This window comes from Aotus nancymaae, unplaced genomic scaffold (assembly GCF_030222135.1).
Source record: "Aotus nancymaae isolate 86718 unplaced genomic scaffold, 86718_ANA_hifiasm-v0.15.2.pri h1tg000003l, whole genome shotgun sequence".
Taxonomy (NCBI): Eukaryota; Metazoa; Chordata; class Mammalia; order Primates; family Aotidae; genus Aotus; species Aotus nancymaae.
Window position 1 is genome coordinate 74,584,214 of NW_026988414.1, and position 23,792 is coordinate 74,608,005.

The 23,792-nt window shown below is 42.1% G+C and overlaps 1 protein-coding gene across 4 annotated transcripts in view; it reads right to left on the reverse strand.

The window, feature by feature from the left end:
* Nucleotides 1–14,980: 14,980 nt before the first annotated feature.
* HMG20A (high mobility group 20A) overlaps nucleotides 14,981–23,792 on the reverse strand; it is a 70,373-nt gene continuing 61,561 nt past the window's right edge. For all 4 annotated transcript variants that reach the window (XM_012457676.3, XM_012457675.3, XM_064382905.1 and 1 more), the window contains 4 exons: nucleotides 21,187–21,262; nucleotides 20,265–20,480; nucleotides 19,460–19,602; nucleotides 14,981–15,773 (listed from right to left, as the gene is read on the reverse strand). In XM_012457676.3, coding sequence (XP_012313099.1) covers nucleotides 19,466–19,602; nucleotides 20,265–20,480; nucleotides 21,187–21,262 — 429 coding nt within the window. In that variant the 3' untranslated portion in view covers nucleotides 14,981–15,773; nucleotides 19,460–19,465. The remainder of the gene's footprint in view (nucleotides 15,774–19,459; nucleotides 19,603–20,264; nucleotides 20,481–21,186; nucleotides 21,263–23,792) is intronic.

The window sequence follows — 23,792 nt, forward strand, 5'->3', positions numbered from 1 at the left end:
ATTAATATCTCTTTCTCCTGCAGCAAGTCTGGCCCTGGCCCCGGACCCACTGCTGTGCTGCTGTCTTGGCAGGCAGCAGGGCAGAGGGGGCGGCAGCTCTGTCTAAGCTTGTAAGTTGAGCCAGTCTCTTGGCTGTGCCAGCTCTGAGGCCCTTGGAGATGCCAGTGTGCCAGCTCTGAGGCCCTTGGAGATGCCAGTATGCCTGAGCGGGAGCAGCTGCAGCTCACACTCGGCTGGAAGCCTCGGAGCCAGCCAGGCCTCCAGAAGCCGCATTCTCAGGCAAGGGTATGGCCCGAGGGCTGCTCGTCAGCTGGAGGCCTCCTCTTGGGCAAGCTGCCCTCATTGTCTCGCCCTGCCTGGGCCTGCTGGCCAGGTTCACAGCCCAGAGACAGTGCCACTGTTCCTCACCTTCTCGGGAACGGGACCAGCAGATGCTGTGAGAGGCTGGGGTTTTATTGTAAATCCTCGTCATTTCTGGCTCATTGAGAGCCACAAAACATAAAGAGAGCCAGCTAGAAGGAGGGAATCCAGCCCCTCGCGGGCTCGTCATTTGAACAGCAAGGAGCTGCAGGCTCCTTCCACCCCCGCGAGAGCCGGCTATGGATTGTAACAGAACTGCCAGCTTTCAGGAACCCCAGGTCTTCTCCCACCACCGCAGTGCTTCCTGGCCGGGACAGCAGAGGGCGCTGGCTCCCCTGCCAGCACTGGGTCCGGGGCCGCCCTCCCGCACATCTGGAAATGGGCTCTATCACTCTTGCGAAATAGGGCCAGGGATCTGTCTGTGTCAGATGAATTGGCACCCGAGTGAGCACGCATACACATCAAGAATTCCACTTTCTCATTAGCTGTATTTCCCCCTCAAGAGCACTTGTGGAATGTGGGGAATTTGCCTTGCCAAGGTGGCCAACACGTCTGAGTCCTGGGCTTGGTCCGGCCTCGGCCTCAGCCTCGGCGGAGTGCTTGGTGGGAACACCTCTGGTCTGGAGCCTTTGCCCTTCCCTCTGACGACGTGGAGGGAAGGAGAAAAAGAAAACAGGAGGGCAGGACCTCCCAGATCTTTTCCCCAGGGGAAGAAAACTAAAAATGTTTGGTCCTGACCTTCCGGGCCCTCCTGAAGAAAGCAAATGCCCCACGTTAACAGGTCCTTGAGAAATAAGATAGAATTCCAAGAAAGCATCTTCTTAAATTACAAGTGATTAGAAATACCAAGGCCATGTGCAAACAATGGAGAGGGGAAAGGAGAAACTGGGTGGAGGAGGGCAGAGCTGAAGCCAACCCAGGGGCCTGGTTGCTGTTCTGAGGCTAGACTTCCGAAAGCTGCATGCATTTAAATGTCCACATTTTCTCGCAGAAGCCAGCAATCTGTACTTCTCTTGGCCAAACACCCATCAGTCTAATATGGTGTGGGAGAAATATGTTACATTTTTTTATGAACAGAATGTTAACATCACCTAGAATCAATATTTATATCCAAGAACACAGTGAACTGGCTTGTTTTGTGCTGCATGGGTTTAAGACACGGACATTTGGAGGGAGTAGGGAGACCCCCCTCCTCCCACCCAGAAAGGCAGACCCAGGCAAGCAGGCTGAGGCTCTGGCCTCCCAGAGAGTTTCTGCCTGGGAGACCATGTTGGCTCCCTTCCTCCCCCACAGTCCTCTGTCTCCTGGGATTGCAAGAGGAAGCCAGAAGCAGCCAGTGGGGCAGGAATTTGTGGCGAGGTTCAGGACGTGAGGCAGTATCCTGTCTGCAGAACAGCCACGTACCGTTCGTGAGGGCTTCGGTGGGGGAGGGAGGGTCAGGACATGCATCCAGCATTTCCCACTGCAGATCAAAGTAGGGGCGGACACAACTTTACACAAGTCCTTGGTTGAGGGGCTTCTAGGGGATGAAAAACAAGGAATGGTGGGGGTATGACACTTTTCTTTCATGCTGCAATGAAAAATGGCCAGGCAACTGCCCTTATCTGAGGCAGCCTTTGTGACAGAGATGGAAGCTGATGTCTCCTGGCCTTAGAGTGCTGCACATTCTTCCAGAAGCTTTTGGGACACTTCGATAGAGTGTCCCAAAAGCCTTAGGCTGGAATTCAAGCCTTAGGCTGGAATTCTCTTGCCTCAGCCTCCCAAGTAGCTGGGATTACAGGCATGTGCCATCATACCGGGCTAACTTTTGTATTTTTAGCAGAGATGGGGTTTCGCCATATTGGCCTGACCTGTCTCGAACTCCTGAACTCAAGCGATCCACCCGGCTCAGCCTCCCAAAGTGCTGGGATTACAGGCGTGAGCCACGGTGCCTGCCCACTTTACTGCCTTTGGAAGCTACTGGGCCTGCAGCCTGGAGTCAGCTGCTTGCTCCTTGCATGTACAATCCTTACCTAATTAGAAAAATAAAAACAAACAAAAGCCTTTCCCCTCTCCCAGAAGACTTAAGGTTTGCTTGCAACAGAGTATCTACAAACGTGAGGCTGCCCTTCACCTAAGCAGACTGAATTGGGGCCTCATTGTGCAGAGGAAGCCACGCACTTCATTCTCAGATTCGATGCTGAAGGTTACCACTTTCAACTGTAGCACTTGTCTCTCATTAAATGCCTGGAGCTCATTATGATATATCTTGCAGAAAAGTCTTTGCTGCTTTAATAGGCATGATCTTTAGAAAAGACCCTTTGGCTTATGTATAAGATCGAAGCATGATTAATCTTAGCCTCATTTAGCTGTGGGTCACCAGTGTTCAGGCTAGAGTGAGACCTCGCTCTGCATGATCACAATTTACAATTTTCTATAATCTATATCTTTTCTCTATTTGTTAGGCTGTTTTGTTGCTGTAATTTCATTTGGTCTGTCCTGTTGTTTTCATCTAGTTCTAAGAAATGACCAGTAAACATCCCCATCACATTTCCCATAAAATCAGCCAAGATAAACATATTATTTCATTATAAGCCTCTATGTGTAGCATCCCCTTTACGGTTGCAAAGCTCCTCCTGCAGACCCTTATAAGTTTAAATATTCTGAACATCTTTAGAGATACTGCCTGACTTAAGCCAATGGAAGAGTCTCACTTGGGTCCAGATGTTGTTCTGATATCAAGGGCAGGATGAAAGAATAGTGAAAGTTAGCAGTAAGGGCTGGGTATAGTGACTCACGCCTGTAATCCCAACACTTTGGGAAGTTGAGGTAGGTAGATTGGTTGAGCCTGGGAGTTCGATACCATCCTGGGCAAAATAGTGAGACCCTGTCTCTATAAAATGTGGAAGAATTAGCAGGGCTGTGCGCATCTGTAGTCCTACCTGCTTAGAAGACTGAGGTGGGAGGATCTCTTGAGCCCAGGAGTTCAAGGCTGTAGTGAGCGATGATCACACCACTGCACACCAGCCTGGGCAACAAAATAAGACCCTATCTCAACACCAAAAAAAGTTAGCAGTGGGGCAAAGAATAAAACTGAAATCTTTAGCCAGGGGTGGCAGCAGTTGGTGGGGTTTGACTGTCTGCCTGCAGAGCACTGCCAGGATCTGGGAGAAAAGTGCTAATGAAAAAAGCCTCCTTGGAAGTCTTTGGTAAATGTCATTCCAAGTCCAGGCCCACCTTTGAAGCTCTAGAACTGTCAGTATAAATGCTTACTTAACACCTACCTCTGATGACTTAACACTTGCATCTCAAATGAACATTCCCACAAGCCTTTCTGATTTCCAGCCATTCCCCTGCCCCAGTCTGCTCCTCTTCTAGTCCTTCTGTCTCAGTAACTGGTGCCCGCACCCTCCGTGTGAAGCAGGAGATCCCTGGAAATGCTCTCTCCCTCCCGCCTCCCTCTCACCTGTCACTCATTTTGTTCCTTCTACCACCAAAATGGTTGTATTCCATCCTCTTCCCCACATCATTCTTCACTGCTACAGCCTTAGTTCACGATACCACCACCTCTGGAGGGATTAGAGCCATGGCCACAATTTAGCTTACTATTTCAGTGCTTCACAGAGTAGTCAGAATAATTTTTTTAAAACCACAAACTAGATGGCATCACTTCCCTTTCTGAACCCTTCAGTGATGTCCCCCTGCACTGAGGAGAATATCCCAGATCCTTGGGCTGGGTGGTAAGACCGCACGTGGCCTCACTTCTGTCTATCTCTTGCCGTTCCTCCCCTGTATTTCCCTGGTGTTCTTTCAGCTCCTCTAAATCACCAACGAAAGCTGGCTTTTGTGCTCTTTTCCTGACTCTCCCTAAGTCCTACTGGTTTTTCAAGTGTCACTTCCTTGAAAGGGCCTTCTTCCTTGACCCCATCATCTGAAAAAATAGTTGCCCACCATGCTGACACATGCCACTACTGCCAGTATGCTGCCACACGCCACTACTCTTTTCCTGCATTTGACACCACAAGGCAGCCACATCACATCTACTTACGTTTGTTAAATCATGTTTCTTCCACTAGATATGAAGCTCCATGAAAGCAAGAATCATTTCTGTTTTGCTGTATTCCTACTGCCTGCTCCAGAGGGTAATGCATGTTAGTTGAACCAAGTAATGAAAGTAGACTACACATGGAAAGCTACCTACAGGGTATTTACACTGTATTCCTGGTGAACCCGCCCACCAGACCACAGTTACCCAAAATTCCTCCTTGAAGAATTCCTCACTGAGGTTTGGGAGAAACCAAGTCAAACTCCCAAACGTCTCTAATCTCCTCCTTTGCTCCACCCCCACTGGATGTTCTTCTTCTTCTTTTTTTTTCCTTTGAGACAGAGTCTTGCTTTGTCACCCAAGCTGGAGTGTAATGGTGTGAACATGGCTCACTGTAGCCTCGACCTCCTGGACTCCAGTGATCCTCCCACCTCAGCCTCCCAAGTAGCTGGGAGCACTATCATGCCTGGCTAATATATATGTTTTTTGAGATGGAGTCTTGCTCTGTTGCCCAGGCTGGAGTGCAGTGGTATTATCTCAGCTCACTGCAACCTCCACCTCCCAGGTTCAAGTGATGCTCCTGCCTCAGCCTCCTGGGTAACTGGGACTACAGGTGCATGCCACCACGCCTGATTTTTTTTTTTTAATTAAAAAAAATTCTTTTATAGAGATGAGGTCTCACCATGTTTCCCAGTCTGGTCTCGAACTTGTGAGCTCATGCAATCCTCCTGCCTTGGCCTCCCAAAGTGTTGGGATTATAGTTGTGATCCACTGTACCCAGCCCCTGACTGCATGCTCTTCTTACCTTCCTTCCTGACTATTTAAAAAGTTTCCTAACCAGTCTATCTCTTTACTGCCTTGGATTCAGTATTTATGCTAAGGACCACAATAATGAATGGGGGAGAATTACATTTTGATTTTCACAAACCTCTCATTGAAAATTTGTATTTCTTTTGATTAGAAACGTTGGCACAAGTCCCAGTAGTACTGGCAGGACCTGTGACTTTGCCACCAACAAGATCACAGATATTTTCATACTATATTATAGCCACTGCAGATGTTGAAATATTATTTATAGTCACTATTACTTTAAAATTATGGTCATTATTAGAGCTAGATCATGTTATTTAATGCTTTATCAAGAACCACAGATATTCCTACATAACACATTGTTAATATTTTGATAGGTATATTTTAATATAGTGGATTTCCTTTGTAATTTTATTTGTATTTTATTCACTTAAAAACATTCCTAAAAGGTCTTATGTTTAAGTCTTTAATCCATCTGGAGGCAAAACCATTCAGGACATAGGCATAGGCAAGGACTTCATGACTAAAATACCAAAAGCATTGGCAACAAAAGCCAAAATAGACAAATGGGATCTAATTAAACTCCAGAGCTTCTGTACAGCAAAAGAAACAATCATGAGAGTGAACTGGCAACCAACAGAATGAGAAAAAATTTTTGCTATCTACCCATCTGACAAAGGGCTAATATCCAGAATCTACAAAGAACTAAAACAGATTTACAGGAAAAAAACAAACCCATTCAAAAGTGGGTGAAGGATATGAACAGACACTTTTCAAAAGAAGACATATATGAGGGCAACAAACATATGAAAAAATGCTCATCATCACTGGTCATTAGAGAAATGCAAATCAAAACCACATTGAGATACCATTTCATGCCAGTTAGAATGGCGACCATTAAAAAATCTGGAGACAACAGATGCTGGAGAGGATGTGGAGAAATAACACTTTTACACTGTTGGTGGGAGTATAAATTAGTTCAACCATTGTGGAAGACAGTGTGGCAATTCCTCAAGGACCTAGACATAGAAATTCCATTTGATCCAACAATCCCATTACTGGGTATATACCCAAAGGATTATAAATCGTTCTATTATAAAGACACACACACATGTATGTTCATTGCAGCACTATTTACAATAGCAAAGACCTGGAACCAACCCAAATGCCCATCGATGATAGACTGGACAAGGAAAATGTGGCACATATACACCATGGAATATTATGCAGCCATAAAAATGATGAGTTTGTGTCCTTTGTAGGGACATGGATGAATCTGGAAATCATCATTCTCAGCAAACTGATGCAAGAACAGAAAATCAAACACCACATGTTCTCACTCATAGGTGTGTGTTGAACAATGAGAACACATGGACACAGGGAGGGGAGCATCACAGGGAGGTTGGGGAGGGATAACATGGGGAGAAATGCCAGATATAGGTGACAGGGGGATGGAGGCAGCACCACATTGCCACGTATGTACCTATGCAACAATCCTGCATGATCTGCACATGCACCCCAGAACCTAAAGTACAATGTATATATATAAATTCCTAGAAGGGTCCACAGAATTTACCAGATTGCTAAAGCAGCTCATGGCGGGAAAATGGTTGAGAGGCTGTGGGTAGTTTTTATCTTCTCATGTCACTGCCTTGCAAAAACAGCCTTGATGCCTTCCATCTGCCTGCAAAACAAAAGCTAAAACCCTTGGCATGACATTCAAGGCCCATTTACAATCCATTTTCAGAACGCCTCACTATCTTTCTTTTTTGTCAATGCCCTAGACATAACCTGTGTTCCAGTCATGCTGAATTACTTGAGTACACCCAAACTGTACTTCTATCTCTAAGTCTATTTCCAGCTTATCTTAAGGAACTACTCTTTTTCTAAGGCCCAGCTCAAAATGTCATCCTGGTAAATCTCTCTTTTGCCTTCCCCCAAGCAAAACCACTGAATCTTTCCTTTGTATTTTCCAGAATACTGTGCTCACAGCTGTTGGATCATTTGTCAGATCCCACTGTAATTAGGTTTTGTATCTATTTTTTGTTATACTGTGAGCTTCCGGTGGAGAGACTTCCTCAAGTTTGCACCCAAAACACATAGTAAGTACTTGGAAATGCTTGAATAAATATTTCTAAAATATTCATTCTTCTGAGGGATGAATAAAATCCATAATTACTAGAGTAGTTTGTCCTTTAAACCAAGAAATTCTTTTGATAAATATAACCTAAGTCTACTTCAAAAATCCACCAGCTCCAAAAAATAGAAGGTTGTTATCTTACATTCCACTGCCTGGACCCAGCTGCCTTTAGTTGACTTCTATCCTTGAAGATAGCAAAAGCACCCCTCGCAGGAACCCATTTGCTGAGTCTTTAAACCTCCTGACTGTATCAGTGATGTCTTCTCACATTACCCTTCTCTGAATGATGCCAAATGTATTTTTGACTAGTCTCCTTTAAGCAGACGCTTCCCATTTCTTGCCCTAGGGTTTTCTAATGGTCAGGTTATGGTATGATTTTTATATCCTAGAACATTCAGCTGCTTGATGTCAATCTTAAACAAATGCAGATGCAAAGTTTTAAAAATTCTTTTCCTAAGGAGCTTGAAGAATTAAAAAGGAGACCATTCCTTAATTTCACAGTTCAATGCACAGCTTGAGTAACTGGATCTACAGGTGTGCACATGCGCTGAGGATAGATGGAATGTTAGCAAACACTGACCTGAACTTAGAATCTCAAGGAACCACAGACTTTTAAGAACGGAAAGGAACGTTTTTTTCTTTTTTTTTTTTTTGAGACGGAGTTTCGCTCTTGTTACCCAGGCTGGAGTGCAATGGCACGATCTCTGCTCACCCTCCGCCTCCTGGGTTCAGGCAATTCTCCTGCCACAGCCTCCCGAGTAGCTGGGACTACAGACGTGTGCCACCATGCCCAGCTAATTTTTGTATTTTTAGTAGAGATGGGGTTTCACCATGTTGACCAGGATGGTCTCGATCTCTTGACCTCGTGATCCACCCACCTCGGCCTCCCAAAGTGTTGGGATTATAGGCATGAGCCACCGCGCCTGGCTGGAACTTTTTGACTAATAGCAGAGAGATGTTTCTTGCCCAGGGGCTCACCTGTTGTTGGGATTTCAAGTTTAGCCAGTCTGAAACAGAATCCCTGATTTTTCTTCCTGATATTTCATACTTAAGTCGGCAATCTCAGGCTATGGCACCTCTATCTGCTACCCAGTTTCCCAAGCCAAAAAAACGGAGTCATTCTTCTTCCTTTTTCTTTGATGGAGATGGGGTTTCACCATGTTGCCCAAGTTGGTCTCGAACTCCTGGACTCAAGCAATCCACCCGCGTTGGCCTCCCAAAGTGCTGGGATTACAGATGTGAGCTACTGTGCCAGGAAAAACGGAGTCATTCTTGATCCTTTTTCTTTCATTCTCCACATCCCATTCCTCAGCAATTCCTGTCCATTATACTCCCAAACTATATCCTGAATTAATCTGTCCTTCCCCACCCACTCTAGGCTAAGCCACTGTCATTTCTCACTTGGGCTCCTGTGCCATCCTTCTCACTAGTCTGATTCTTCTCTTGTCTCCCCCGCAATTCTCTACACGGCAGCCACAGTGACCCTTTATTTTATTTTTGAGAGAGTGTTGCTCTGTCACCCAGGCTGGAGTGCAGTGGTACAACCTTGGCTCACTACAACCCCCACCTCCTGGGTTCAAGGGATTGTCATGCCTCAGACTCCTGAGTAGCTGGGATTACAGATGTGCACCACCATGTCCAGCTAGGTTTTTTTTTTTTTGTATTTTTAGTAGACAAATACAAACATGGTTTTACCATGTTGGCCAGGCTGGTCTCCAACTCCTGGCCTCAAGTGATCTGCTCGCCCCCACCTCCCAAAGGCGTGAGTCACTGTACCTGGCCCAGAGTGACCCTTTAAAAACAGAAATCAGATCTTGTCACTCAGCTGTGTAGAACTCTCTTCACATTACACTTATGACAAACTACAAACTCTTTACGGAACTTCTGAGGATCAACGTGACCTTGCTGTTGCCTGCCTTGCAACTCCAAAGCCTCTCATTTACTCTGCTCCAGCCTCAACAGCTTTTTCCTACGCCTTGAAATTCCAGAGCTCATTCCTGCCTCAGGACTTCAGCCTTTCTATACCCTCAGCCATTCATCAGGCTGGCTCCTTCGAATCAATGCGGTCTTTCTTCAGAAGATACTTTTTCAGAAAGTCCTTTTCTCTCCCCTAGCTTATGTCATTTCCTGTTATCTAGGTAATTAGCTGAGATGAGTTTGTTAGGTTACTTGTTTATAGTCTCTTCTTCCCCAGCAATGTGTAAGCTTTATGGGAGCTAGGACCCAGAACAATTCCGAACACAAGAAAGATATTCAGCAAACATTGTTGAGTTGGTTTAAATGAAGTTCTCAGACCCACCGTACTCTGCTACGGCTTTGAACTCATGCCACTCCCATTAGTTAGCTCTAAGACAATATGGGTATAGCAGAATGCAGAGTCACAGCTATCTGGGTATAAACCATTTCTCTACCTGTTCCCTGTTCTGTAACTGCACAAATCACTTCTATCTGTGTCTTAATTTACTTACTGTAAAAATGAGTATAGTAGTCCTACTCTATAAAGTTGTGGGAGGAATTACATAATTTATATAAAAAGCACAGCAGAGTGGCCTCTAGTGTGTGTCTAATTGCTATTTCTCTTTTCCCTCGAGTCTTCCACAAATTGTAACAGTTTATATTTAAGTGTCTTCTACTCTATGACAGGCACTATTCTAAGTGTTTTACATGGATTGACTAATCTACATAAAAACTCTATAGGACAGAAATGATACTATGTTACAGATGAGAAAACTTAACATAGTGGCTTATGCAACTCGCCTAAGGTCATATAAGAGGAAGCAGCAGAATCCAGACCTGAACCCAGCAGTGCTGTCCAATTTCAGCGGTAGTAAAACAGTCATTGACTATCTTTACTGTGATCCCATGGCAAGATACACATTTTACATCATAAGTATGTGTAGACATATGACTGTATCTAAAGTATAAGTATGTTTCGCAAAATAATACCCTTACTACCTGTGTGCATTCTGATAGTTCTCTTCATTTTAACTTTTAAAAATGTTTGACCAACTTACTGATTTAATGATCTATTAATGAGTCAAAACTGCACTTTGAAAAACTGCTTGTCTAAATTACAATTTATCCAACTGTTCTGACCTTTCAGCTACCTCAACCTCTAACAGAAAAACTGATGGCTATCAGTTCAGATTTTCCTATTTCATTTATATTCCAGAGAAAGTCCTTATTAACTTATTAATTATTAAGATACTGATCACCCACCCTGACTCAGACCTACTCCCCTTGCAAACTCTTTTGCATTTATGGAAAAATATCTCATCAGGTAAGACTCAAGTAATTCTTTCACTCTCCAAAAATTATTCGCCTTTATTAAAGCTATTAATACAAGCTGCCCTATGTTAGAACTATTAATGTACATGTCTGTCTTTCCCACTAGACTATCAGAAACTATGGAGGGCAGAAACCATGTTTTATAAACGCCTTTGTGGTCCCAAATAAAGGGTGAATTAAAGTGAAATAAAAAGAAGTTGGTATAAAAAACTCTGGCTCTTAACTGTTGCATGGGGTGTGTGTAAGAGAGAGATTCACATAAGAGAACACTCTTATACTGAACCATACATATTCCCACGAAAACATATAAGGCATGCTCCCACTGATCTGGTATTGCAGGTGGTTTATAAAAATCCTTCTATCTGGAAAATTTGCATTGGCCATGCACTTAATTTCCCAATGCCACTCCTATCTCCTTGTGGCTCCTCCTTTTGCATTTCACTAAGCTAAGAGAATTTACATTTCTACCTCTGGCAAAAGTTTCTCCCTGTAGACACATAGTCCTATGAACACTAAACTGAAAAGGTTTCTGGATGAGCAGATGTATTAACATTTTCACCTAGTCTGACTCTCAGTCCTGATCTCTTTAATGGGCTGGCATATCAATTACTGTTTATATCCATAGATATTGAAGTATCTATCTGAGGGCACGCTATGTATCAAAGGTAAATAAATAAAACAAAGAAAAAGCCCCTGACTTGGAACTCTCAGTTGCAAGGCAGGAAATTCCTTCAGAGGGCAGGAAGTAGCTAGAAGCTTTTCCACTAAGCAATACTTCAATTTCCCCACCCTTAGGGAAGGCTTATCCTGGTGTTGTTTCAATTCAGCAGATGCTGAGCAGTTGGAGAAAGGGAACAAACAACTAGGGGAAGTATTAGCACCTGTTTGACTTCTATAAACAAGACTGGCCAGCAGCTGTTGCAGGGTAGGAGAAGAGCTAGATGGGAACAGGAAACGCCAACTCACTTGGAAGCTAGTTTTTGGCCTTCTGGCTCTCCAGGGGAAACCAAAGTGTCGAGGAAGTACGTGGTCACTCTCAAATGGCCAAGAGACAAAGGCAAGATAATGCACTCCATTCGCTAACATGGTGGGGGTGATTAGAGTGCAAACATGAAGTCACGCATGGTTATGAAATTAACGTTAGTTGCCTACTCTATATCCATTTTCTCCTTTTTCCTTACTAAAACCTGTATATTGTTGGGCCCAGTAACATCCATGCAAGAATGACATTTCTTGGCCTCCTTTACAGTTAGCTATAGTCGCATGACTGAGTTCTGGCCAAATTAAGTGAAAGTGTTGAATATGATTTCCAGGAAGACTCTTTAGAAGGCCCTGCCTCAGCTAGGTTTGCTCATTTTGTCCTTGCCCTCTTTTCCTCAGGCTGCCAGGAATTTCTAACCAACGGCTGATGGTCAAGTGGCTATTTTGGACCACGTGGTGACCTTGAGAAAGATCATGTTGTGGTACAGACAGAAGCCTCCATACTAGCCTTGAACTGCCTAACTTTGGCACAGTTTTCTATGAGAAAGACACACTTCTTATTTAAGCTGCTGCTAGTGCTGTTGAATGTAGTCAAACACCATCCTGAGATACCCTGATAATTACTGGCAATCACGTAACAGATACTTCCTATCTTCCTGTCCTCCAAAGCGCGGTGGATTCTGTTACCTAACTCTATCCTTCTTACAACAGTACAGGAGAGCTGAGGCATGTGTCATGTGAGAAGAGGAAACTGGAGTTGGAACAAATCAAGACTTGCCCAATGCCACACAACTGGCTGCTTGGAGATCAGCAGGCTCTGGAAGCCAGGTTGCCTCACCCCTAGGATTTTTAAAAGTATAGTAGAAATAAGTGACAAATTTCCTTTAAAAAGATTTCGATTGGTTATTTTTAAAAAGCAAGTATTTAAGCACATCTCCTTTCTTCTATCAATCAAATGATCTATAAAGTGGACATCAGAGTCACTGACTAGACATCTTTTTAAGTTGTCTCCAGAATACTACTGCTATATTAAAATGAATTGGAATTCACTGTATTGTTACAGCATACATTAAAGGAGCTGACTTCTCCAACAGGTAAAGATACATTTTGAAGTAGCAATTAGTAAAATGAATGTGTTACTGTTTTAAAAGCATAACAGAGGTGATGATTAATGTAGAGCTGACAAAGTCTTTAAGAGGAAAAAACAAAGGTAGGACTTTTTTTTTTTTTTTTTTTTTTTGAGATGGAGTCTCGCTCTGTCACCAGGTTGGAGTGCAGTGGCACGATATCGGCTCACTGCAACCTCTGCCTCCCAGGTTCAAGTGATTCTCCTGCCTCAGCCTCTCGAGTCACTGGGACTACAGGTGTGCACCACTATGCCCAGCTAATTTTTGTATTTTTAGTAGAGATGGGGTTTCACCATGGTTGCCAGGATGGTCTCGATCTCTTGACCTCGTGATCCACCCACCTTGGCTTCCCAAAGTGCTGGGATTATAGGTGTGAGCCACCATGCCTGGCCAGAGGTAGGATTTTTTTTTTTATTACAATGAAAGTAAAATTGAATCAGGTGAATTCAACATAGAAAAGTTTTAATGAGACAAATGTCAAACAAGCATATCAACTTCTTAAAAAACAAAGAAAATCTGAAAGTTTAATTACAAAAACACTTATACAGAAAACTTGGCATTTCAACAGTTCCAAACACATGTATACAAGTTTTTTCTAGAATTAGTCAGAAATAAAATACCTTGTCTCCCCTTCCTAAGCTGCTCCTTGTATTTTAATTAAAAAAAGAAAGAAATCTGTAACACTGAATAGGAAACAGCTTATTTTTTGCGAACATAAACATATAGTAATATCTACAAGTGAACTGGGAAACATGAGTTAGGTATTGTGCTAGCCTGTAACTTCATTTACTGCCTTCCTCACTGAGCACAGAGGAGACAGGAGGTGGCATAGACCTGCTCTATAGGTACTGACAGTTTTGTCGCATCTGCATCCTAGCATCATCCTAGAGTCAGGTGGGTAGTTATTGGGAAAGAGAGCATTTCAAAAACAAGCTGCTTATTTTGTGAAAATGATTTCATACTGTAGGTTCTCTTGAGATCTCATGTATTTCTGAATATGCAAATGTTTCTAGTCACTGTCTTAGTGTCCCATCTAGAGTCAGGAGAATGATGATCCTGGACCACATTATAGCCTTTTCTGGCCACAAAAGCAGTGCTAACAATGCTGCACAAAACCGAACACAGATGAGAAACAGAAATATGAGGGGAAGATAGAGGACAGAAAGCATCTGGCAGAGAGAAGACACAAACCTCCACAATGGGCTCTGGATGTCCTTCTGCCACAGACAGTGAGTTGTGGCTTGGACTTAGCAGACAAGGAGTCTAAGAGAAGTGGCAGAAATAGCAGATGATGGCAGGGAAATAGGAAAATACAGAAGAGCAGGAGAGCTGGCTAGGCTGATAACAATAGATAATAATGGATTCTTATTCTAAAAAATTGCAAAGTGATGGTATGTGGGTTTCAGCACATGGAAATCTGATGTATGTTCACATAAGATATTTTAAAAATGGATTTTGTTGTTGTTGTTTTCCTTTGGACTAATAAAGAAAACAGGCAAGGAGATGCTGAGAAGCCAGGATGGTACAGCAACATGACAGGGAGTTCTGCCTACACCCTGACTTCCAGGCATATTGTGAGAGGGGCCACACTTCTATCCACCTGCCTGCAGTGGTGTGGTGCCCAGACAATGGGCTCTGCTTTGGTTCCAAAGATCTCAGCTGTAACCTTTAGCCTTGTGCTCTAGAGTGTCAAAAAAACAGAAAAAGAAACAACCAAAAAACCCTGAGGTAAGAATCAGAACCTCTCTTTCCTTTTGCTGTTAAAGGAACCAGAAACTGCTAGGTGTGATCCTTGAGCCCAAGAGTTGGAGGCTGTAATGTGCTATGATAGCATATGTGAATAGCCACTGCACTCAGCCTGGGCAACACAGCGACACCTTATCTCTAAACAAAACAAACAAAAATGAACCAAAAAGACCTCTTTACTTATGCTATTAAAGAAAAAAATCACTAAGGAGGGAGAAGGAAAGGAAGCCTGTCTTCTTCACATGGATTCAGCAGTTAATGGGTACAGAAGGAAGACAAAGGACGTAAGAATTCTTCGGGCCTTTTCTGTGAGCTCAACAGACTATTTTGAATGATATTTCCACCTATGTAGATCCATGAATCATTATTCCAAAAGAAGACAGGGATTCCCTCAGTTTTCACTTGCAATAAACTTTGGGCTTTGTACTCTTTCCCTTTCTCCTCTGTTTACAAGTGACCTTTTCCTCAGCAAAAATGCTCCACAAGACACTGCCAACAGATGGGAACAGAAGAGCCTTGCTGGGGCTGGGACTCCATGTCTGTGCAGGAGCAATGCTTAGAAAACAGCAGGCAGTACCAGCGAGGAAGGAAAGAGCATTCTCCTTTAGGGCAGGAATCACAAAGCCACACTGAGGGCTGGCACCCACTGAGCACCGTGCGGGGTAGGAAACACAGCCTTGCTCCACAGGGCACTGTCAACAAGAAGCTCCTTTCTTTGGAGTCACAGCAGGGCAATGATGGGAGAAGACTGGGCCTGTCCAATGCAAGAAACTCTCCTTCAGAACCTTGCTGAGCAACAAAGTCCAGAGGTCAGAAAATGGAGATGTATAAATTGGTGGGTGCCAAGAAAGCAAAAATGACCCCCAGAGGCATTTAAAAAAGTGACAGCTAGGTAACAAAACTGGAGCTCCACTGAAAAAAGGGTCTAAGCAAAATTGCAACAATGAGAAGTCTTCCTTTCTGCAGCAGCGGATGTCAGCATCAGGGTCACCTAGTAAGCTGAAGATATGCAGATCCACTCTAAGAGAGATGGAAATGATAGGGACCTGAAGACCGGGGAGAGTAGCTGGATACTTTCAAAGTCTCACATGAGGACAATTCCACAGGAAGCTCATACACATGTTGCTGCTCCCTCATATGGCTTCCTGGGATGACGGCCTTTCACTCACGGATAATTCTTTCACAAGCAAAGGGATCTGCACACTTTCCCTGCCCCAACTTAGTTCAAATTTCCATGGATGGCTTCTCATTCCTCACAAGTAAAAACACTTATGGAACATCTTGGAGCTCTAAGAACCTGCAGAATCAGGGAAACAAAAGAAAACAAAAACAAACAAAGAGAATAACACCAAGAAAGTTTAAGTATTAATCAGAAGGGTTAGCGCTATGGATTTAAAAAATGCTTTGGTTTCATAAGGGTTAAGGTGAGTGCAGGGTGTATGTAAACTAAATAACCCATAAAGCTGCAAGCAGGCAACCTCATTGAGATGTTTCACATAACATTTCAATGAGAAACATGGCCCTGCTCCAGTTCAGCAACAATGGGAGGTAGGAAAATCAACAGCTAAACACGGGAAAGCAACTATCGGGGACAAATCTGAGAAGGGAAAATGAGTACCCTACTTTTTAGTCCGAAGAATGTATTGTCAATCAAAACCAATTTTCTTCAAGTGTTAACCTAAGGATATCTGCATGTATAGAGACATACTATATACATATAATCAAGAACATTTCTCATATTAATAAAAATGCAGTCACATAAGAAAGATTTTTCTTTCCCAAACTCAAACAGCCAAATATTATCATTGAAGTCAGGCAACATATGCATTTTAGTAGTTTAGCTAAGGTAGTCACCTTTCAATTTAAAATCACCTCTATGACTTCCTCCTGGCTCTACCTGTCTCTAGGCACTACTCAGCCACAAGAAATGTGACACAGGTAGGGTAATTCTTCCATTGTATATTTATCAAAATAATTTTAAGATGGGCTAAGATTCTATACATTATAATTACTAGATTGTAATTTTTTTCTATTAACTTCCTATGTATCTTAATGCTCAATTTCAGGATGTTTCAGTGCTTTCCCCTTCTGCCATCCACCGCTTCCTTAGAGCAATGTTTTAGAAACCCAGTGAATGAGAGTTTAGATCTCTGTGGTTCTAGTCTTGGATTCTGTATTCATGTATGCGGGTATTTTCAAGCAAGATGTTTCTCCTCTCTGGGATTCAGTTTCTTCGTATATAAAATGTTGGATTTCTAAAGGTCCCTTCCAACTCTAATACGCTCCTCTGAAACTTGTAGACCATTAGCTTCCCTTCCCTCATTGGCTCCTGACAGTGGATGAAACCTTTGCCAAACTCTTGTCAGAGTAATTAATTGCACCATGAGTGCTGAGGACATCAGGCCTCACTGTCTGTACATATTTGTATAATGAGGCCAAACTAGTATTAATCACAGTTTTTGTAATTGTTTCCTTTGACAGTTTTGGGGGGTGTGGGGAACCATTTATTGTTAGTTATGTTTGCATGGCTAGACTGTAAGAATCTGTAGTAATATAACAGTTCACACTTTTAGTTATTTTTTTCAAGGGCAAAATATTTGTAAGTTAAAATCAAGGATAACAGTAATATTCTAATTTTCAAAGACTCTTCAGAAAGCAAATAATACAGTTTATATTCTTAAGATGAACAAAGCTTTAGGAAAATCTTACTGGGAAAATGCTCAAAATGGAAAACCACTTCTGGTTCAATACTTAATTAAGTATCCTATATTTATGTGAAGAGACACCATGTTATCAATTAATGTTTTCTTTCACAATCTTCCACACTGTTTCTCCCAGCTCTCACTTTTCAAGCCTACAAGAGTGCTAATTGAAAACACTGTGTAAAATGGGAAGGATGATGAGCTCCTGAAAATCCCAGGCCTAGATTTACAAGCTGTTCCCTTCATAAGCAGCAGCAGTAATGCCACTTCTTTATTCTGCAGGGAGTCCAGCCATCTCTAAGAAGTTCAGTCCGTTCCATCTGGCTACTCACTGGAAGGACGGTAATCCTTTCCCCATCAGAGCATAGCTGAGGCTAAAATATGATGAATTGCCTGGTACAGTGACCATCCAAGGGCATCACCAAGAAGTATAAAGACCTCTGCCTTTGTCTCTACTAGCAGATGTTGCCTCATTAGATAAAGAATCATGGGCTTTATTTATCTTTATATATGTTGCTCAACCAAACCAAGCCAGAATATACATTATGTATATGAGTGTGCTCATGTACTCACAGGATGAATAAAGATTCAAACCCATGACCAGTCATTCTGAGGAACAACATATCCTGCTGTTGACTCTCGTTTTAGTATCCATATATAGCCACCTCACTGTAGGGTCCAACCTTAAAATTTCCACACAGTTCATGTGTCTGCAGGTATGGAATAACTTAACCAATAGAGCAAAGGGATGCCCATTTGGTGGGATGGCATACTAGAAGGATATCCTATCTCTAGGAATTTGAATGAACAAATACTAATTCCATTTAAGAAATGACCATTAGTACCAAAAAGTGTACATGGGTAGATCCCTTCTGGAAATGGAGAAAAAAAAATTTTTTTTCCCCAATAAAAGAATAAATACTTCTGCTCATTTGTTGAATATATATTTTTAAAAACGTATTTTCTCTATCCTTTCTTTTTTGCTTATTGAGAATTTTCCTTTTTCTTTTTGAGACAGAGTCTTGCTCTGTCACCAAGGCTGGAATACACTGGGTGACCTAGCTTACTGAAACCTGAACTCCTGGGCTTAAGTGATCCTCCTTCCTCAGCCTCCTGAGTAGCTAGGATTATAGGTGTACACCATCAGATTCGGCTAATTTTTTCCATATATATATTTTTTAAGGCAGAGGGTCTTGCTATTTTGCCCAAGCTGGTCTTGAACTCCTGGGCTCAGGAGTTCAACCTCCCAAAGTGCTAGGACTACAGGCATAAGCTACTGTGCCCCACCAAGAGTTTATTTAAAAATTTTTTTGAGACAGCGTCTTGCTCTGTCACCCAGGCTGGCGTGCAATGATGCAATAATGGCTTACTGCAGACTCACCTTAACCTCCTGGGCTCAAGTGATCCTCCCACTTCAGCTTCCCAAGTAGCTGGGACCACAAGGGCATGCCACCATGCCCAGCTAATTTTTTGTATTTTTTATAGACGGAGTTTTGTCATGTTGCCCAGACTGGTTTTGAACTCCTGGGCTCAAGCGATCTGCCTGCTCTGACCTCCCAAAGTGCTAGGCTTACAGGTATGAGCCATTGCACTGGCTGAAGAGTTTATTTTTTCATCTATTAAAACCAGGTAATTACCTATTTGTATTGTGAGTTCACATCAACATTTAACAGACAACAGTCACTGTGCTATTGAGTGGTGAATATAAAAGTTTCCTACTTATGTAGGCTCACAAATATACAATGCCTCACCGACTACTTCTAAATTATCATTAGTATTTTCCAGAGAAAAGGAAGATTAAAAATTAAGTTATATTTATTTTGTTCTGAGTGCTGTTGTAGGGATAATTTCCTCTAAGTTTTCTACTCACTTTTCAAAACCCTTTGGGAAACTAAAGCCCAAGAATATAGCTAGTAAGTGACAAAGCTAGAACTGGGGTCAAAGCACAAAGACCATGCTCTTTCCATTAAACCATTCTGAAGCAAGCATGAGAAAAAACTGTCTTGATTCTGTTTCCTTTTATTTTTAGAGATAGGATCTCACTGGACTTGAACTGCTGGGCTCAAGCAATCCTCCCACCTCAGCCTCCCAAGTAGCTGGGACTAAGTGATTCTGTTTTCTAATATTATTTACTACATTTAACAACCATGCAACAGGAATCTTAACCAAGTCTCCAACTCGTTCATCCAATGTACTCCCAGGGTTTTAGTGGTATTGATAAAGTCTGATAACATCTTATTTTTGATGATATGCTGGCATATAAGTATCAGTGAGCACTCACCATTCCCTAACGATCAAGCCTGTTCACAACTTCTCGAACTGTAGCTATGAAGTTTTCATTGTCTTGGGGATTAGCTAAAATAATACTGTGCAGTCTGTTCATATATGAGTCAATGGTGTCCACTGTAGGTATCTCTCCACTTCCTGAAGTGAGATAAGAAGAAAGTAAGAAAATTCTCACTATTCAGTTTTATCATAAAACACGATTTAAAAGAAATAGTGATTCTAATGTGGTCTGCTCCACAGACGTGCTTTTTATTTTAGAAGAGAGACTCTTACATCTCAAAGAAATGAAGTTAATCCACATACTCTAAATAAACAGATGGGCTATATAATTGCTGTATAGTATATATGAGTAGCTGCATGTAACAGAAGGTTAGAGACTCTCAGCTTTCTGCTATGACTATCCTCAAAATGAAAGCGTATATAAGAAATACCAGTGTTTGTTTTCTCTTCCTTCCTGTTAAAACAAAAACAAATACATAGCAAACAAACATACATAAAAGGAAGCACTCTCCTCAAGATTTATTACTCAGTCTCCAGTGTTCTGAATAGCAAATTAAGCTTAAAATAAAGGAAAATAGATGGACAAAAATTTGAATGACCAGAGACCTTGAAACATTGGATGATTTTAGCCAATACTGACATTCTATTATATGACCCAATCCGGAGAAGAAAGAACGTATTTTAATTAATTTTCCTCTGGAGATTTCAACCTCTCCACACCAGTACAAACATAAATAGCACCCCACTGCTCACAACACACACACCCCTGTCACTGACGGTCCTCAGGCAGGAGGACTTACCAGGCAAGGGCATGCTGGCAAAACTGCTGGTCAGCACCTGCCGCAGGGTCTCCAGGTGCTGCTGTAAGACTGTGTTGCGGCTCCGCTCCTGGATCACATCCACCTCCAGCTTCTCCACTGCTGTGCGCATGCTCTCCACGTGCTTTTGCAGGGCTGCATTCCTCTCCTCAAACTCCATGTTGGATTTGCGAAGCTGGCGGAGCTCTGCCTCCCGAGCTGAGGACATATATCCCACAGAACACATGCAGCGCTAGAAGGAGTCTCTGAGGAGTCCCAATGACTCTTATAGGGACGTTCTGCTTAGCTGCCTCTAATTTAGCTACCCCACACCTCATCTCCCTATTCTCATTACGGCATTCCAGATAGCAATTTCAGCAATGAAACGCGTGGCTCCCCAGAGCTACTGTAATTCTTAAAGCTAGATATATTCCATACATAAGACTGTAACAGTTTCAATTCCCAGTATTTTTTTGTTAGTTTTTGCTTTATAAAACTGTACAATGAGAAGCCTGAGGGGTTTTGCAGGGGGATCCTGGGAGACTGGCTAACCACAGCTGTGGGTTCCAATCTTCACTACAGTGGGATCAGAATTGCTCTTATTTTATATTTTGGACTCCCATGTTAAGTTTTCGTTTGTACAAAGGGTTCCAGGCTAAGAGTCTGAAAACAAATGAATCTGTGATTGCATTTATTTCCTTTGATCCAGAGACCAAAGAAGCTTTGACAACAATGGCCTAGCTTTCCTTCACTGGTCTTTGAGTAGTTACCTTTACCATTGAGTGAAAGAGAGGCAGTTCTTCTTCTTCTAGACTAGTCCTAAGGAGGGATATCGCTACCATTGCTTTTGAGCTATGAATTTCTTCTGAGAACTAAATCCCCTGTCAAAAATCTGAGAAACATGGAAAGAAACTTCAGTAATCACCTTTGCTATGGTTCAAGAATTCCTCTGTAAATATAGGGATGTCAAAAACAGACCGTTCCTTCACCTCTGTTTCTTTCTGTGAATCAAGAGGAACAAAACAGTTAATTCTTAATAGAAGCTAAATTAAATCATAGTGCCTGAAGATACAATGATGATGTCTCCTTTAAAGAAAGAGAAGGGTGAGCAGAAATCAGTCCAGGTGAGTCTGTGGGGAAATGTATTCACCTTTCCACTGGAATCCAACTTTCATAGAGTTTAAGCAGGTGAAGTATTCACTTCTCTCAGGTGTACAACTACTGTGCAATTAGAAACCTTAAAACAAACTTACACAAATTTCCCTAATGGAGAATTTGAAGCCATTTCTTAGCCTTGTGTTTTGAATAGTCAACAATATACAGTTGTGAAAGTGACTGCAGCAGGAATTGAGAAAGAGTAGTTTTTTCCCACTTTTGTTAGTTATGCATGTAAAATGCTCCCTAAGATTACACAATATAAATTTGCAGAGTGGACAATAAGAATTTTAAGCAGAAATCTGCCTGCCATGAAAAATAATTATGATATCCGATTGGTACTTCTATTTACTAATAAGAGGCAGCCTATCTTTGGGGTCTTCTACATTTTCTTTAGACGCAGGAAAAATAAACAAACAAATATACAAGACCAAGAAATCAGAAAAAACCAAGCTCTAAAAACTAGAAAGCAAAGGGTTATGTTAGATACAAAATAACAAAGCCTAAAATTAATTCACCAATAAGCCATTAAAAAGTAAAAAGCCTCACAAGACCACTGCAAAATATATTCCACAAAGATCCTTAAGAATAAAGTCGATAATTCAAGATGCTCTGACTGTCAATTCTACAATGCATATGAAGTTGAAAGCATTGTGAATATTAATTTTAAGTGTCTTGGCATAATGTTCAAAATTTTCCATAAGGAAGGTGGTAAAATGGCAGGAAGTGAGAACTGAAGCTGCTATAGTGAAATCTTAAGAAGAGCCCAAGACCTTTATAACATGAAAACCATGTAAATATAATACCTAGATTTCATTCCTATAAACATTGTTTAAAGCTAGATAGAATGTATCTTTCCTACTCTTGTCATCACTGGTTTTCTTTTTCTTTTTTTGAGACAGTCTCTCTCCGTTGCCGAGGCTGGAGTTCAGTGGTGCAATCTTGGCTCACTGCAACCTCTGCCTCCCAGGATCAAGCAATTCTCCTGCCTCAGCCTCCTGAGTCGCTGGGATTACAGGTTCCCACCATCATGCCCAGCTAACTTTTTTGTATTTTTTAGTAGAGACGGGTTTCACTATTTTGGCCAGGCTGGTCTTGAACGCCTGACCTCAGATGATCCACCTGCCTCGGCCTCCCAAAGTGCTGGGATTACATGCTTGACCCACCGCACCCAACCTCCACTAGTTTTTTAAATCTTTGAACACAAAAATGACTTGGTGCCCAGTAGAAAAGCTAAGCAGTTTACAGCTAAAGAGGGAATTCTGACACCTGAGCAAGCTCCTGTATTCATAATGGTGGCTGCCTAGTAAGGGGGCTAGGCTGTGTGAACCACCTGCCAATGGCAGCTGAGCAAGAAAGACACTTAAGATGGAATCTGAAAAACTATGTCATTTCAGAGCACTTAATTTCTACTTTATATTTTTCTTCCTAATGAAAGAAAAGTTTCCCAGAACAATTTGAAAATAAACAACAAAACTATCAATTGAAAGTCCCAGGTTTCAACATGCAAAGCTCTGCCTCAAGCCAGTTCCTAGGGGATTTCAATGGGAACTAATGTTTGAACAAGAAAGGCTGGTTCCATCCAGCAGGGATCTCAGCCATATTTCACAGTGGCTTTCTTTCAAATCTGCTGGCTTCCCATATGCTTTAACTGTTACTGGGCTGCTGTAGAAAAACAAAACCTATGACACATAATCCCAACATGCACAAGGCATAACAGATACAAACGTAAGTCCACAGATGACTTAGCATAAAAACTTAAGGCATTATCATCCTATCTTATTCAGTCTCCAGCTTAACTGCAGTTACAGGAGATCAGTTACCTAGCTATACGTCTCAATATCTGCCAGTTAGATGGGTAAGTGGAGATACTTGGCTCCCATTACCATTGTACAAAGATCCCTTTCCAAGGTCTTGATTCTCTTCAGACTCGTCAATCTTTTCTCTTCTCTGCCAGAGCAGTCCAAACCAAGCTAATTATGTAAGGGCAGAGGACAGCATCACATAGGTGCATTAACACACTGCCCCTTGGTGCAGATTCTTAGAGCGCAAAATAAGAAACATTAAAGCAACTAAAAGAAACTGTTCAGTCTCTGAAAGGTAACAGAGAAATTCTACTTAATGGAAGAGTGGTAATAAAAACCATCAGTGCTCTTCCATTACTGAGCACATTTCTCAGCATGGAGAGGATCCTCCTGGGGGCTTGGATGTACTTAAGCTGCTCCAAGGATAGCTCAAGGGATTAAAATCATAAGGATTTGATTACCTCTTCACTGAAAGGGTCTAATTTGTTCAGGCCGAGTGTCATTTTGTCATTTCTCATAAATTAAAGGAGAAACAAAATTATTGTTTCTATCTTGGTTTTCACATGAGATA